At 41.5% G+C, this 18082-nt stretch overlaps 1 protein-coding gene across 1 annotated transcript in view; it reads left to right on the top strand.

Moving 5' to 3' along the window:
* The window catches only part of SMC5 (structural maintenance of chromosomes 5), a 133656-nt gene extending 118835 nt beyond the window's left edge, over positions 1-14821 (top strand). Inside the window, exon 24 of the mRNA XM_077474956.1 lies at positions 13655-14821. Within this exon, the coding sequence (XP_077331082.1) occupies positions 13655-13792 (138 nt within the window). The 3' untranslated portion in view covers positions 13793-14821. The remainder of the gene's footprint in view (positions 1-13654) is intronic.
* Positions 14822-18082: the final 3261 nt, after the last annotated feature.

Genomic DNA, 18082 nt, shown 5'->3' with positions numbered 1-18082 from the left:
CCTCAAATTCTTCAAAAAAGAGCTCCGGGGTCACCACATTCAGGTGCGGTCGGACAACTCTTCCGTAGTGGCCTATTTGAACAAACAGGGTGGCACGAGAAGCGGAACCCTGTTGTCTTTAGCGACAGAGATCCTGTCCTGGGCCGAAACCTACACCCTTTCGCTCTCAGCAGTTTTTCTGAGGGGAGAGAAAAACGTGGTAGCAGACTTTCTCAGCCGAAAGAGGCTGAGGGAGGGCGATTGGGTTCTCAACCAGGAGGTCTTCAATCTCATAATAAGGAGATGGGGGTCTCCGGAGGTGGACCTGTTCGCGTCCAGAAACAATGCAAAAACCCCCTGTTTTTTCTCCCTAAAAAGGGGAGAAGGAGCCTTAGGGGTGGACGCTTTGAGCCAGAATTGGCACTTCAGAACTTGCTATGCCTTCCCACCTCCAGCGTTGTTGCCAGCAGTTCTGAGAAAGTTTCAGATGGAAAGCACATCTCTGATTCTGGTGGCTCCACATTGGTCCAAGAGAGCATGGTTCTCAATGCTAAAGCAGTTGGCGGTAGAACCTCCCTTACTCTTGCCCCCTCGGGACGATCTCCTCTCTCAGGGGCCAGTCCTCTGCCCACAGGTACGCCAGTGGAAGTTAGCGGCCTGGCTACTGAGGAGGGTTTATTAAAATCTAAGGGATTTTCACAGAGACTAGTTTCTACCCTCCTGGACAGTAGGAAAAAGGAAACTCGCCAGATCTATGAAAAGGTCTGGTTGCGTTTCAACAAGTGGTGCGCAGAGAACTCTTTCCCAGTACGGAGCTCCTCCGCAGTGTTGGAATTTTTACAATGTGGGGCAGATAAGGGCTTATCCATTAGTACCCTTAGGGGTCAAGTATCAGCCCTCAGTGTTTATTTAGAGGATCATTTGGCTGCCAACCCATGGGTAGTCAGGTTCTTTAGGGCCCTGTCCAGACAGAGACCGGTCCAGGGTCTGTCCTTTCCCAGATGGGATTTATCTTTAGTTTTGCAGAGCTTAACTGGACCCCCCTTTGAGCCTTTAAAGGAGTGTCTTCTGAGAGAGCTTACTCTGAAGACAGTGTTTCTGGTAGCAGTGACAACTGCTAGGAGGGTCAGTGAGGTGGAGGCCTTATCAGTCAGGGCTCCCTTTTGCGTTATTTTTCCGGATCGGATAGTTTTAAAGACCGATCCAGCATTTTTGCCGAAAGTGGCATCCAGCTTTCATAGAAGCCAGGAAATTGTTTTGCCCTCTTTTTGTCCCAATCCCTCCGGTGAGAAGGAACTAAAATTCCATTATTTGGATGTTAGGAGATGTATCCTACACTATCTGGAACTGACCAAGTCATTTAGAAGGTCAGATTCCTTTTTTTGTTTTTTTCCGGGGCCAGGAAAGGTTGTAAGGCGTCCCGGCGCACTATTGCTAGGTGGCTCAGAGTAGCCATCGAGCAGGCTTATTTAGTTGCAGGGAAAGAAATCCCAGTGGGTATTAAAGCACACTCCACTAGAGCTATGGCAGCCTCCCAGGCAGAAAGAGCGGGAGCAACACCAGAGCAGATTTGCAGAGCAGCAACATGGTCCAGCTATTCCACTTTTGTAAAGCACTACAGAGTGGATCTGGTGTCGGCAGGTGAGCAGACCTTTGGGCGAAAGGTTTTGCAAGCTGTAGTCCCACCCTAACTGGTAAGTGCTCGCTTATCCTCTCATAGTGGCTGTCCTGAAAGACGATTAGGGAAAATTAGAGTTACGCTTACCGGTAACGTCTTTTCCAGTAGTCTTTCAGGACAGCCCTAGTTCCCCCCCGAAAATTGGGGGGTGTCTTACAAAAGACCAGAGCGCAGCAAGATAATGGTATTTGATAAATATGTTATTAATGTGTTCTTGTGTCTCCCCAGCTGGCCGGAGGTATTCTCGATATAAACTGAGGTCCGGCAGGGGAAGTAAGAATTTATGGGCTGGCGCAGTGTTTCCAGAGGAAGAGGAGGAGTCTATCTCTCATAGTGGCTGTCCTGAAAGACTACTGGAAAAGACGTTACCGGTAAGCGTAACTCTAATTTTTGTACCTTCAGGGATTAGGGTATTAAAGCATTAAGGATATTACATCCACTTTGCCTTCCCTTTAAAAAAAGTTTGAAAAAAAACAGTAGGAACCAAGTTCATTGTGTAATGAGTTGGCAGTAAATAAATTACCAATCCCTAACAGTAGGGGGACTAAACCTGCTCCAAAGTCATCCAAGGGTTACTGCTGATGAAAAAAGCAACACCAGTAATACTATACGACAGCAAGGCTCCGACTGGAACAAAGATCAAAGAGCACAGACCTGCTACCCCTATAGCACTATATATATCATAAAAATTAAGTGATCCAGTTTCAATTTAAGGGTGACAAACACCATATTTATTGAAGAGCTTTTCATATAGAAACAGTTATGTCTTGGAGGGTCTTCAGTTCGTTCTGTGTGAGGAAAAAAAGGGAAGTCCCTATGAAATATCGCCTATCTGTGATGTGCACTTCCGTAAACGTGGTGTTTGTCTTATGACAATTGCAGCTGGTATCATATGCAGTTACCTAAGTGTAGACCTGTTTTTCACCAAGACTGTGCTCTGATCTTCTTTATCATTTAGGAAGGCAGATGTGCCACTTGTGTACATCATTTGCTATGCTCCCAGGGCTTATTGCAGTCTGGGATTATCCTGTTTTCAGAATTTTTTTCCGTACTTTCCGTAACATTTCAAGTGAATCATACTTCAATGTTTTTTTCTGTATCTCATATGGAGACACTCATATCTGCACTCATGATTTACATACCTGCTGTACACATCATAAGAGTTTGTGGAACACATTTCATTGTAGAAATGTTGGACAATTTTTGAAGTATTGGTTTTTATTGTAACCCTAACATTTTTTGTTAAGATAACTCCTAGGTATCAATGCCATGTGGTATCCCTACTTTAATTTTGCTTATTGGATTTGATGTATTAGGTGGGTTAAACTATTCCACGTGCTACCAATGCCATTAACTTGGACTGCAACATTGCAGCGGACAAATCTGACCCCAAGTGACACTTTTTCGTGACCAGTGACACCAATATAGTGCTATAAAAATGCACTGATTACTGTATAAATTACATTGGCAGGGAAAGGGTTAACACTAGGAGTGATCAAAGGGTTAACTGTGTTCCCTGGGAGGTGTTTCTAACTGTATGGGGGGTGGGCTGCCTGGGAGAAGAGAGTTCACTGTTATTGAACAGTCTCTCTCTCACCAAAAAGCTCAGCCGCCACACGGGAGGTCGCTCACATATTTCGGTGAGCAGAGCGACATGTACCAGCCCTGTCGGCCATTTACATCCCGGGACTGGAGCTAGAACTGGCAGGCAGACTATCTGAGTCGCCAGATGCTGGACCCAGAATGGGCGTTGCATCCGGAGGTATTCAGGCTACTGTGCCCAAGGTGGGGCACACCAGACGTGGATCTTCTGGCCTCCCATCTCAATCGGAAGGTGCCGAGATTCATGTCCAGGACAAGAGATCCTTGGGCAGCATCCTCTATGCTGTTTCCCACCGCTCGTTTGGCACTGCTTGGGGACGTCCCAATGGCTAAGAGAGGAGCTGGTGTTGGTCGGTGAATATAAGAGAAAATAGGATTTTTTTTGTACTCTGCATAAAATCCTTTTCTCTGTAATTCACCGACCGACACAGCACTCGCCCCTCCTTTTTCTCTTTGTTATACTGCTTGTTGACGTACTGATGACTGCATGGCAGGCTGGAGGGTTGTTGCCCAGGGGGCAGTCCCTTGGGCGGAACTAAAGAGTTCTGAGTGTTGTATTACAACTAATGCCTAGTATCTCCTAGTAATAGGGCATAACAAACCAATGGCTAAGAGAGGAGCTGTGTCAGTCGGTGAATTACAGAGAAATGGATTTTACGTTGAGTACAAAAAAAATCCTATTTTCACACTGGAGGCGATTTTAGCCCTAAAAATAGCGCCTGAAAAAAGCCTCAACTGCAATCCCAGTGTGAAAGCCCGAGTGCTTTCACACTCGGGCGCTGCGCTGGCAGGGCGTCACAAAAAGTCCTGCAGCTAAAGCGCCCCTGCCCATTGAAATCAATGGGCAGTGCCGCCAGCAAATCGCTGCTACAGTGGTGTTTTGCCAGCGGTTTTAACCCTTTTTCGGCCGATAGCAGGGGTTAAAAACGCCCCGCTAATGGCCGAATAGCGCCGCTAAAACAACGGTAAAGCGCCGCTAAAAATAGCAAGTGCCTGGTATTGAAGTGGTTAAGAGAGCCAGTTGGGAGGTAGAAGTGCTGGTATTTCACTTTTCTAAGTAGATCAATATTGTCAGATGGTGTTACAATCCAGCTACTATCTTATCGTGAAATTAAATGAAAAATCTCATTTGTTAGACACCAAATATGCTATGGATTGTGCATGCCTATCGAACATCACGGGACACAGAGCCATAGTAGTTACTATGTGGGTTATAGGCCACCTTCATGTGATGGACACTGGCATGCCCTAAGACAAAAAGTGCCCTCCCTATATAACCCCTCCCACTACTAGGAGTACCTCAGTTTTTCACCAGTGTCTAAGGTGTTGGTCAAGAGTAAAGATGTGCTGTGCTGAGCATCACTGGAGCAATCCTTGTTGGGGCTAGCCAAGCTGACCTGATCCATTCAAAGTGTCTCTTCTGACCAAATTGAATGGTACCCGGGCCTCATATCCGAACAAACAAGGTTTTGCCTGTGAATGCTTCTCTTTTTAGAGAGCTGGGCCTGTTGGTTTACCACAGAAAACCCTGTGGCGGGAAAGGTAAGTGGAGTTTTCTAAGAGATTTTTGAATTTTCTTTTGAATATCTCCTTTAAAGATCAGTAAAATGTTGTCATGCCTTTGTCACCACTGGGGGCTTTATTGAGCACTCACTGGCTCATGCTGAGAACGCTGTCAGAGAGCTGAAATGCTTCTTCCTCCAGCCAGACAGCAGGACCTCTGGTAAGCTGGGGGGGTTCTCCCCGCTTATCGCCCCCCTGTGCTGACAGTCTCCCCCTCTTGGGGGGAAGGAGTGCTCAGTAGCTTTCTTGAAAAAAAAAAGCAGAGAAACTGGCGCAATGAGCGAGCAGCTCGGTGGCTTACAGCCCCCCGCGCCATGCTGTTTTCTCTGGAAGGTCCGAGAGGACCTGTAGTCTGCCGCTTGTGCGGGAAAGGCTTTACTTTTAAAGAAGGGGGAAGGGCCATAGGCAACGCGGGGGGGGGGGGGGGGCTTAGCAGCATCTGCATTCTCCAACGCCCAAACATGAGGAGGAAAAATGTTAAAAGCACATTTGTGTGTTACTGCAGGCTGTGGAGGAACACAAGAGCAAAGAGGTGGCATTAACAGCTTTGGTGACACAGGCATTTTTACTGCTGCATCAGGTTGGCCATTAATAGCAGCAATTTTGCTGGACTATAGCCCAAGCAGTGTATGAATTCTTTCTGGTAGTGCCTCTGCTTTGTGCATCAGGCTATGAGCGGAAGGGGGACAAGGAACAGCTCAAAGGTTTCTAGAGGGTCTGTTTCACGACAACCTAGATCCATATCTAAAAAGATGGCATCCTCCTCTGAGAGTGACGTGGCCGGTCAGAGTGAGCCATCAGGGGGAACTAGTGTTGCAGCAGCTCTAGACACTACAGCCCCTCTATATATCACTCAGGAATTTTTTTCTAGCATTTTAAGTTTGGAACAGAAGATTGATGCTTTATCTGCTTCCCGGAGTGGGCCTAAGCATAGAAGATCCCCGTCCATTGCTCAGGACCCTCATACAGAGGAACAAGGGGCGAGAGATCATGACATTCTCTCAAAAGATCAGGAGGAGGCTGATGACTCTTCTTCCGAAGATCCTAATATGGAGGGATCTGCCTCACAGGAGAGACTGTTGGTACACTCCCTCACTAAGTTGGTCTGTTTGACTTTTTTACTGCTTGTAACAGTCAATCAATGAGCCCACCTCTGGTTTGGGATCACTAAAGCCTCCCCAATCTGTTGATACCTTTCTTATCCATTCATGGCTAAAAAAAAAAACGTATGTATTCTGAGTGGGAGCACCCAGATAAACCGTTTTTCCCTCCAAAAAAGTTTTCTATACTTTATCCTATGGAGGGGGAATTCTATAAGAAATGGGGGATTCCAGCAATTGATGCGGCTGTATCCTCTGTAAACAAAAACCTGACTTGTCCTGTAGACAATGCGGAAATGTTGAAGGATCCAACAGATAAAAAGTTGGAATTTCTATTTAAGAACAACATTGCTCTTGCAGGTTCAGTCGTTCAGCCGGTACTAGCAGCGATTGGAGTATCTCAGTCCATAAAGGACCAGTTTGTAGAAGTACTAAAAATGTATCCTGATCAGCAGGCTCAGCAGATGGCTGGCATATCAGAGGCACTGTATTTCACAGTGGATGCTATGAAAGATTAAATTTTTCAATCCTCACGGCTTATGCTAGGGCTGGTACATATGCGTAGAGTCTTATGGTGTAAAAATTGGTTAGCCAAAGCGCCATATAAAAAGCTCTTGGCCAATTTCCCATTTCATGGTGAACGGTTGTTTGGAGACAATCTGGATAAGTATATCCAAAGAATTTCTAATGGGAAAAGTTATTTTTTGCCGGTAAAGAAGTTTAAATGTTTTTTCCTTTAAACTTGCATCTTCTCCAGTGCCAGGAGCCTCTGTCGCGACAGCCTCCACCATCAGGTTCAAGAGGAAGACCTCAAAGGCAGTCCCAGGGCCAAAAAAGGACTTGGGGCAGGAAACGCGCCAAGCAAAATACTAAAGCCTCCTTATGAAGGGGCGCCCCCGCTCGCTCGAGTGGGGGGAAGACTTCTACATTTTTCAAAGATCTGGCAGGAACATTGTCAAAACAGATGGGCGGCTGCCTCAATTTCTCTAGGTTAGAAACTAGAATTCTGAGAATTCCCGTTGTCTCGTTTTTTAAGATTCTAACGTTCCCAGAGACCCAGGGAAAAGGAAGTCTCTCTCTCTGGCTCTGGATCATCTCTTGTCTCAGAAAGTGATATCAGAGGTTCCGACAGAACAGCAGGGATCACGGTTTTATTCAAGCCTCTTCACAGTACCAAAACCAAATGGGGAAGACCCATTTTAGATCTCAAGGATCTAAACTGGCACTTGATTATCCGTTCCTTTTGCATGGAGTCAATCCGATCGGTTGTCTCCATTCTACAAGGAGAATTTTTGGCATTGATCGACATCAAGGATGCATATCTCCATGTGCCAATTTTCCCCACTCATCAGAATTTTTTTGTGCTTCGAGGTAGAAAATCATAATTTTTAGTTTGTGGCTCTGCCTTTCAGTCTAGCCACTGCACCTCGAGTATTCACAAAGATCCTGGCCCCTCTTTTAGCCAGGTTAAGGGCTCAGGGTATAACAATTCTAGCTTACTTAGAGGATCTGCTCTTAGTAGATCAGTCGGTTACCTGTTTAAACCAAAGTTTAGTCTCAGCTGTGAATTAACTAGAATTCCTAGGCTGGTTTCTCAACCTAAAAAAAATCGTCCTTAAAACCATCAAGGAGATTGCAGGGCTTGAGGTTGATCATAGATAAAGTTCAAAAGAAGGTATTCTTACCCCAGGGAAGGATCAGTTCCATAAAGGAACTGATTTGGCATATCAAAACAAAGAAAAATCCTTCCATTCGGCTTGCATAGGCCGTTCCTTATGCACAATTTTATTCAAGACTGCTGCAAAACAGTATTCTGTCGACTTGGAACAAGAAGGTCCAGGCTTTGGACTTTCCAATACGCTTATCCCCTGAGGTGTGTCAGAGCCTCAATTGGTGGTTGATATCCAGCAACCTTCAACAGGGGAAATCCTTTCTACCAGTATCCTGGAAAGTGGGAACAGATGCCAGCCTTCTAGGCTGGGGAGCAGTCCTGGAAGAAGCATCTGTCCAGGGGAAGTGGTCCAAGTCAGAAAGGACCTTGCCCATCAATATTCTAGAGATTCGGGCAGTACGTCTGACTCTAGAGGCATGGACGCTAAGACTACAGAATTATCCTGTCAGGATTTAATCCAACCATGCCACAGCGGTGGCCTACATCAATCACCAAGGGGGCACGAGAAGTTGTGCAGCCCAAAAATAGGTGAATCATGTTATATCTTTGGCAGAAAGCAACATTCCTTGCCTATCTGCGATTTTCATTCCAGGGATAGAAAATTGTCAGGCGGACTACTTGAGTCGCCAACAATTGTTTCTGGGAGAATGGTCCCTTACCCTGACATCTTTCTGTCAAAGATGGGGTGTTCCGGATGTGGATCTGTTCGCGTCCAGAGTCGAAATTTTTGTGTCAAGGAAGAGGGATCCACTAGTGTGCAGAACAGACGCCTTGGTCTTTCCATGGGATCAGTTTTCACTGATCAATGCGTTTCCTCCGGTTTCATTTCCAGTTTACAAGTGACCACTTGGGAGAGTCAGTGGTGCCACCCTTGCGTCTGGGAGGCCATAATACAGTGCCACTGCACTGTACTGCAAGGTTTATCACAATCCTAAAATGTTTTATTGAGGCGAAAAATACAATAATCAGGGTCTTGCCCCAGCCCCAATGTGTAAAATCATGCTGTTACCATAAGCCCTTGGGCCCACAACAAAGGAATAGGAACTGTTCTGTGTGGTTCTTGGTCACATGTTCATTATGATTCATTATGATTAGCCATTAATAATCTTTTTAGCAGAGACCCTAGGGAATAAATGGCGGTCATTGCAACCGTTTGTCACACGGTATTTGCCCAATTTTTTTGTATAGTGTGAAAAATGTTACACCGAGTAAATAGATACCTAACGTGTCGGGCTTTAAAATTGTGCACTTGTGGAATGGTGCCAAACTTTGGTACTTAAAAATATTACCAGTTTAATTTAATGCACGGAGATAACGGCGTTTACATATGCAGGTGCGACTTGCGTGTGCGTTCGCTTCTGTGCGCAAGCACATAGGGGGCGTTTTAAATTATTTAAATTTGTTTGTTTTGCTTTAATTTGTTTATTTTTACACTTACTTTTATTTTTTATTTATTTATTTATTTTTTTGATCACTTTTATTCCTATTAAAAGGAATGCCAACATCCCTTGTAATAGAAATGGTGCGTGACAGGTCCTCTTTATCATCTAACAAAAACCTCCTCCTCGTTCCCAAATCCCGGTACAAATCATAGAGGGATCGGAGATTCGCTGTCCAAGGACCTCGGCTATGGAACGCTCTACCAACCAACATCCGCCTGGAAGAAAACCACCTGGCCTTTAGGAAAAACTCAAGACCTTCCTCTTCTAGATGATGGACAACTAAGCTCTTCGCAGCGCCTTGAGGCGATTCAGTTCGCGTTGTGCGCTATACAAATATTTCACTCACTCAGAGATTTGGTTTTTTTTAATGCATGCCAATAATTTGTTTGCTTTGTTGACAGCAGCTTGGCATTGCATGCCATTCCTGAGCCTATCATCTACTAGGTCCCCCGAGTCCTTTTCCATCCTAGATTCCCCCAGAGGTTCTCCCCCCGGTGTATAGATTGCATTCATATTTTTGCCACCCAAATGCATCATTTTACATTTTTCTACATTAAACATTTCCTTCCATTGCCTGGATGTGGTTCAGACTGAGAGAGTCTATATCCTCAATTACTGCTTTCTGGTTCCTTTTCTTCCTAACATGTGCACCTGCTTCTTGTTCCACCATGACCGAGACAAACTATTATTCAAGCTTGTGGTCTCAAGGATTGAGTTCTACTCCTTCCTGTTAGGGTACACTCTACTAGATCTGTGAATGCCCCTTGTTTTGGCATTTGCAGGCAGGATTTTTAATGCAGAAGAGACCTGCTCGATTGAGACCGAGGAGCTCGAGGACAATGAATTGCTGGAGCTGAGGTGTGTATTGTTCCGCTTTAAAGTGGTTGTAAACCTCAGACATGAAATTTGAACAAAGCATATCCCTCTATAGTGTGTACTTGTCTCAATCCAGAGCACGAAGTGTCATTTCTGTCTGCTGCTTTATTCCTCTGCAAGTCGCTTATGCCAAGTTTTCCTGACACCAAGAGGAAAAAAGGTGACACGAGAGGGAGTTTTAGCTGATTTGACAGCCCCAACACTGTCCATGTGCTGTGTGAAGGGACGTGTGTCCCTTCCATCTAATCAGCTCTCAGAAGAACCCAGTTACAAGAACCCAGTAACTGCTGAGGCACAATTAAAACTCATAATGGGATCACAGAAGGTACATATAAGATATCACACACTGCAAAACTCTACGAAAAAAGGTCAGATGTGTCCCAAAGGCAAAAAAAAGCAATTGCTATGCTAAATTGTGTTGCGTAAAAAAGGTTTTCAGTATATTGATGTTGATTCGGGTCACTTGTTGCTGAAATTGTGACTACTGCAATCTTCTTTTGTAAATGTAATCAAAAAGGATCTCCCTGATCACATTTTCACAGAACCTGCAGAAAATGCAAAACAAATCCTGTTTAAACTGGACACAGGTACACAAGTGAATGTAATACCTTATGACTGTATTACAATAGAAACAGTTTTCAGATTCAGTTGCAGTTAACAGTCATAAGCATTATGGATATGATAGTGAGCAGTTGGTCATAAACACAGTGTGCTTCTTGATGGTACCTACAAAGGCAATCAAAAAAAGCTGAGTTTTTAAATTGCTAACCATGGCTAACTCACAACTGGGCTCAGAGCTTGTCTGAACCTAAAAGGAATGGATTATCAAAATGCACAGTCATCTGCCAATAGATATGATAGTTTTAATTTTAACAATTTTTTTTCACTAATGTAGACTTTCCTTAGGAATATAAAACAAAATCGTTAAAAGTATCTTAACAGCATTGGCTCTGTATTCAGTTTCACAAAAAGAGGTGAAGAATGTATTAAATTGATTGTAATCCCTTACCTATGCCCATTGAAGTAACTTGCCTCAGGTGATACTCAGAGATGAAAGAAATATGTCTACATGAGTTATACTGGTTTATCTGCCTCCCTCACTTTCTACAGCAGTTCAAAGTACAGAATTTATAGAGCTTGTCTGAGATTTTCTGAAAGTAGAGGGCGGGGATCTGAAGTTACTCTGCAGACCTCACTGAGAGGAGCTCTGAGAGCTGAGGGAAGGGACCCTCCCCCTTCACACAGGACACAGTGACAGAGCTGAGGTTGTCAATCACAAGCTGTGTGCTGCAGTACCCTCCCCTATCACTTTTTTATCTGGGGGGTCAGGAAAAGCTGTCAGACATGACTCATGCTGATGAGGGAGCAGACAGACTTTACACTTATTGCTCTGGATTGAGACAAGCGGACACTATAGAAGTATATGCGTTGTTCATATTTAATGTCAGAGGTTTACAACCACTTTAAGCAAGGTGTAATTGTGTCAGCCGATAAACCCGCAATATCTGTTAAATCATGTTAGCGAAATCAATACAAAAACAGAAATAAAGCTGTAAAGTAGGAGCACTTTAAAATACCTATAGTGAAAGATATCGGTAACAAGCTGTGTAAAATACTGGATATCCTATCAGGGTATTTACAATTAAAGCCAGGGTAGACAGAGTTTCATTTCAACCACATCTGATGCAAGGCTACAATAAGCATGTTTGTACTCTCCATAAAATGGTTCAGTTGTAACATTAACATCATGTGTCTTTAAATTTAGACCTTATCCCCTGATTAAGAGTGTGATTCTTGCAATCGAAACATATTTGGGTTTCTTCTGGCAGAATCACCATTTGGAAATTCCTTCTACAATATACTTAATAGGGAAAGGGATGGTCGGCACTCAGAATGGCATCCAAAATAGTATTTCCTTATTAAGTACATGTACAAAGCTATAAAATAGCCTGCACGTTTCAGACGTTAGTCCTTGATCATGGCTAAGGACTAACCTCAGAACCGCATAGGCTGTTTTACAGCTTTGTACATGTACTTAATAAAGAAATAATATTTTGGATGTCATCCTGAGTGCCAACCATCCCTTCCCTTACTCTGGTACGTTGGTGCTGTCAGCAGCCTCAAGGTCTGAGCAACGGGCAGAGCTATTTTGTGGGAAGTTTGCAGTGCTTATACACCTGTTTTCCTACAATATACTTAATGTGTGCCTTATTCAGGGTTATTACCACTTTTTTTGCAGTATTGGGGATGCATTTGTACCAGAGCTCATATTTTAAGCAATATCTTGGTTTTAATCTTTGTAACAACAAAATTCTCTTGAATTTTTTGATACTTTTTGTATTTGAGCTATTCTTTGTTGCATAAAAGCCCTCGGTTGAATTTTAATCAAACCCTGAGACCTTTTGGGTGCATGGACTAGGGCAATGACACCTTGATCCAGAAGACCTAAGAAGGACTGATGGGGATCTGCTTGTCTGTGTGGAGACCCAGAAAGATTGGAAGTAAGAAAATGTAAGGGGACGGCAAGAATTGGATGCAAGTTGGAATCAGTCAATGAGACCAGAGTTCTGGAAAGGTCCTCCAAACTAGTTAGTTGGGTCTTTAACCACTTAAGCCCTGGACCATTTTGCTGGCTTAAGACCAGAGCACTTTTTGCGATTCGGCACTGCGTCGCTTTAACTGACGATTGTGCGGTCATGCGACGTAGCTCCCAAACAAAATTGCCGTCCTTTTTTCCCACAAATAGAGCTTTCTTTTGATGGTATTTGATCACCTCTGTGGTTTTTCTTTTTTGCGATATAAACAAAAAAAGAGCAACAATTTTGAAAAAAAAACATTATTTTTTACTTTTTGCTATAATAAATATCCCCAAAAAATATATTTAAAAAAGTTTTTTCTTCAGTTTAGGTCGATACGTATTCTTCTACATATTTTTGGTAAAAAAAAAAAATCACAATAAGCGATTATTGATTTTTTTTGCCGCAAAAGTTATAGCTGAAGTGAGAGGAAGCGCTGCTGATTTTACCATCCAATCATGTACAAGCAAAATGCTGTTTTTTATTTTCCTTGCATGTCCCAATCCGGTCTACAGCGACTTTACTTCAAAGTAAACTTGTAGTGCAAAGTGGATTTTCCTTTAGTAAATAAACCCCTGTGTGTTTTATATTTAAGCGTGATGACTATTGTTTTCCCAGTAGATAATTGTGTAATCATCATCATCTTCTACATGCTTCATAGGCATAATCTTTTTTGTTTGGGGAAGTCACATGTTCTTTTTTTTATGTAAATATCAGATGGAGAAATATGTTGAGGGTCAGATTGTGCCTGCTATATTGTAGCTAATAATTAAAGAGAACATTTATCCAATAAATCGAGAGAGCAAACCTTTTACAGAAAAAAAGGGGGACTGGCACAATTTTGGCATCTTTACCCTGAGTAATGGATAACCTTGTCTCAGCTCTACTACTTATGAACATTTTTATGGTTGTAGCTTAAATTTCAAAGAGGTATAACCTCCCTCCTGGCACTAATAACTCATTGGGAGGCTGTTCACTGTCAGGATGGCATAAAGGAGAAAGGTTCCTTTTCCATTGCACTGCCTGTAGAGTAATGAGATGACCCTCACACATTTCAGCACGCAAGAGAAATATTGGACTGTATGTTGAAAATTTTCGATTATAATAAGAATATTCAATAAAAATGTCTTTATGAATGTTCACAATATTACATTTTTTGCACACAGCTTCTCCAGAATCTTACTTATGCTGACAAGATGACTGTATTATTTGTCTACAATGGGCCATGCATGCTGGAACCCACAAAATGGAACTTAAAAGCTTTCCACCGAAGACGCCGAAGAGTAGCTATAGCGACTGAGTGACCATCTTTATAGTTGATGTCATCACAATGGCAAAACTGTCAACTTTTTTTTTTTTTTTTTTACTTCAGGGCAGAAGAATGTATTTGATATGCAATTTTTCAAAGATTTATAAAAACACACCCTTTAAACCTGATAATTCACTTTTAGATAAAAAGGTAACCTAAATAATATAATATATTTGCATCAGATTTCTTGACTCTCCAGTCTAAAATTTTAAATTCTTCAGCCAATATGTTTAATGCGTTTTTCATATTAAGTGGCTTAAATGTCTTGCGACACATGGTCAGAGATAATTACAAGGGGAACAATAAGTTTGTAGCTTGGCATAAGAGCTCCAGCTCAAGCTTTTTTTTTTTTTTTTTTTTTTATTTCATTTAGAAGAAACTGTGGAAGGATTATAACATCTTCAGGGTCTTTTTAATATATTTTTGTTCCCTTCTGGCTGTTTTCCCTGTACTTCTATCCCTGCAAGTTAACAGGAAATGTGTAGAAATCTCCTCAAAGTAGGAGGAAATCCAATTCCTTGACAAAGTCTACCATTAAAGAATATCCCCTGTATTTCTCTACTTGGGTTTGGTCTTTGTGACATTCATCTCCATGATTATTAGTGAGAATTGATCTCCTTAACTGAGACAAAAATAAATAACTAATACATGTTAAAACCCTTTCTCGCTCCAAAACTAAAAAGACATTTTTGGCTAGAGTTCTCCTTTTAAGGTTTAGGTATAATTATATTTCATCTTATCCGGATTCATTACCAAGATTAGTTATTAGATGAATAGCTACTTTAATAGGTTTATGAAAAATGTACATATTTGTTACAAAATAATTTAGCATTTCACAAAATATGGCCACATTAAGAAATACATTTTTTTCAGAGGTCTGTTGATAGTGTAAGAAAAAGGAAATCACTTTATTGCCATTATTATTGCACTTTTCTGTTTTACATGTGTCTTTATTCTGAAAAAAAGTATTTCCAAATGTTCTTTAACTTAACTTTGTGAATAAAAAAAAACTTGTTACATATTATTTGCTAATACATTTTTGATGAGCTTCATAACTACTTGAGGAGAAATGTAAAGGTCACAGAATACACAGAGCAGGGCTTTAAAAGCTGGTCTTATGGCTAAATAAGTGTGCACTTTATTGAAATTTATGGTGAGTAGTATTCTTTTACTTCCAAATATGAAAAAACTTGACTATAAGAAAAAAAAATGCCTAAAATGTGCCCCTTGTTACATTTCCGTTTACACTTATTGAACTAGAGCAAGTACATTATTCAGAGTTGAATAGTAGGGCCTGCTGTTCTCATTGTAATGAAACAAACATGGTATAACTAGGTTTTTTTTTTTTTTTGTTTTTTTTTAAGGTCAAGTTTTGTAATGGAGAGGGCTATGCTCTTGTTACTAGTATACAGTGTTTTAAAGCAAGTGTTCATTTTATGAAAATATTGTGGATTTAGAAAACTCATCAGTATAGTTGACTAGTATAAACAGTATAGCAAACATTTTAGGACCTTTTGGGCTATGTGTACATTAGCCTACCCTGACTGTGGTTACAGTAAAATGCGAAACGCGTTTTTGCTGCATTTTGCATTTTCCCGCAGCTGGCAGTCAAAACGGTCCTGTCCTGAACACGATTCTTCTGTGTTCAGGAGAGGGAAGGAAGTTTAACCTCCCCTAAATATGGCAGCTCTTAAATTATGCTAAAGGCCTTTGTACATGGACACATAGGCAGTTATGGAGTTGAGTTTAGGAGCTTTGGCAAACACGCCAAAAGCTCTTAAACTCAAGTTTAGGAGCTGCCAGTGTACATAAAGCCTTGGCCATATCTGTATGCCCTATCTTTTTTGGCTTGGTTTAGACAGCACATCCAATATTTTAGGTCTAGGCTACTTTTACAGCCTAAATTCTGATGGGTGTATTGATGCTTGCCACTATCTATCCTTGTCAGGCAAGATAAACATGTTTGATATTATGCCTAGACTCATCATTAAGTACTTTCACAACTAAAGACAAATTAATCCCAATGTTTCTCTGCACCATTTACAAATACAGAGCTTTTAGCTCTTTTAAAAGATTTGGTCACAAAGTTCTAGGTTGCACTAGGTAATATTTTCAAGCAAGCCACAGAACACCACCGCGGCAAGGTTGGTAATCACGTTTGTTTATTTTAGTGCTTACAATTATATTACAATTATTAAATACATTTTTGCGTTCACCCAAAATGTGAAAAAAGTATTTCTATAAATGAATAATGGATATAAAACATCCAAACTTAAAAGGGCTGCAGCACCCACCACTAACAGCAAACAACAAAAAATATACAGTATATCCTTGTATTTAGCAAACTGAGTAAAAAATTTTTTTTTTAAAAATGTATAAAGAAGCTGTAGCACATACCGCTAGTGGCCTGTACATAGTAGGTGAGGTCGAAAAAGACACAAGTCCATCAAATCCCTGTACTAGGCAGTCTTTCAGGTGCTTATCTAATCATTTCTTGAAACTATCAATGCCACATATAATGTGGGAATTCCACATCCTTGCCGCTCTTATAGTAAAGAACCCTCTACGTAGTTTAAGGTTAAACCTCTTTTCTTAAACTCCATTTTGCGAAAATGTTTTATCCCTATTGTGGGGTCACAGTACGGTATTTGTATATTGAAATCCTATCCTCTTTCAAGCGTCTTTTCTCCAGACCGAATAAGTCCAGTGCTTGCAACCTTTCTTCATAATGAATCTCTTCCAGACCCTTTATTAGCTTTGTTGCCCTTCTTTGTACTCGCTCCATTTTCAGTACATCCTTTTTGAGGACTGGTGTCCAGACCTGGACACATACTCCAGGTGCGGCTCGACCATAGTCTTGTAGAGCAGGAGAATTATGTTTTATCTCTGTAATTAATCCCCTTTTTAATGCATGCCAATATTCTGTTTGCTTTGTTGGCAGCAGCTTGCATGCCATTGCTGAGCCTATGATCTACTAGGACCCCCAGGTCCTTTTCCATCCTAGATTCCCCAAGATGTTCTCCCCCAGTGTATAGACTGCATTCATATTTTTGCCAGCCAAATGCATTATTTTACATTTTTCTACATTGAACTTCATTTGCCATGTAGTTGCCTACCCCATTAATTTGTTCAGATCTTTTTGCAAGGTTTCCACATCCTGCAGAGAAGTTATTGCCCTGCTTAGCTTAGTATTGTCCGCAAATACAGAGATTGAACTATTTACCCCATCCACCAGGTTGTTCATGAACAAGTTAAACAGGATTGGTCCAAGCACAGAACCCTGGGGGGCCCCACTACCCACTCCTGACCTTTCCGAGTACTCCCCATTTATCACCACCCTCTGAACTCGCCCTTGTAGCCAGTTTTCAATCCATGTACTCACCCTATGGTCCTTGCCAACGGACCTTATTTTGTACAGTAAACGTTTATGGGGAACTGTGTCAAATGCTTTTGCAAAATCCAGATACACCACGTCTACGGGCCTTCCTTTATCTAGATGGCAACTCACCTCATAGAAGGTTAATAGATGGTTTGGCAAGAGCGATTCTTCATGAATCCATGCTGATTACTGCTAATGATACCATTCTCATTACTAAAATCTTGTAAATAGTCCCTCATCATCTCCTTCAAGAGTTTACATACTATTGATGTTAGGCTAACTGGTCTGTAATTCCCAGGGATGTAATTTGGGCCCTTTTTAAATATTGGTGCTACATTGGCTTTTCTCCAGTCAGCTGGTACCATTACAGTCAGTAGACTGTCAGGCTGCTAATAAATATAATTATAAATAGTGCCACGCTACCTACTATTTCAAACTATGTACATAAAGTATTAATGTATGTGTCATAATAAAACCATATATTGCTAAAATTGACCATAATCAAAACCCCACATAAAAAAAATATAATGCAAGGTATACAAGTGTTAGGCTCTTTACATTTATTTATAAGTCAATAACATTTGTGAAAGATGAATCTCCCAATGTGCTTTCATTTCTAATTACCAAAGAGAGAAAAACAGAGATGCTCACCTCAAAGAATAGTTCTCAGTTAAAAAAAGGTCTGTTCATTTGATTAGGTTGATCCTGGCTTTAAAAGGGTATATGCGTTCTCTGCTGTCTCCCCTTGCCCCAGGATCAGCTTCAGAATAAATGTAATAGCACATAAAAACAAAAGGACTAGTGTTCTCTGTATAAAACAAACTGAATATGCCTTTTATTAACTCATGTGAAATAACACAAATATATAAAAGAACAGCTCATTTTAAATCAGTACTCAGAGTGGGC

The sequence above is a fragment of the Lithobates pipiens genome, unplaced genomic scaffold (assembly GCF_037356315.1).
Source record: "Lithobates pipiens isolate NorthernLeopardFrog02 unplaced genomic scaffold, aLitPip1_a1.2 Scaffold_13, whole genome shotgun sequence".
NCBI classification, from domain to species: domain Eukaryota; kingdom Metazoa; phylum Chordata; class Amphibia; order Anura; family Ranidae; genus Lithobates; species Lithobates pipiens.
This window is presented reverse-complemented; position numbering and strand designations above follow the sequence as displayed.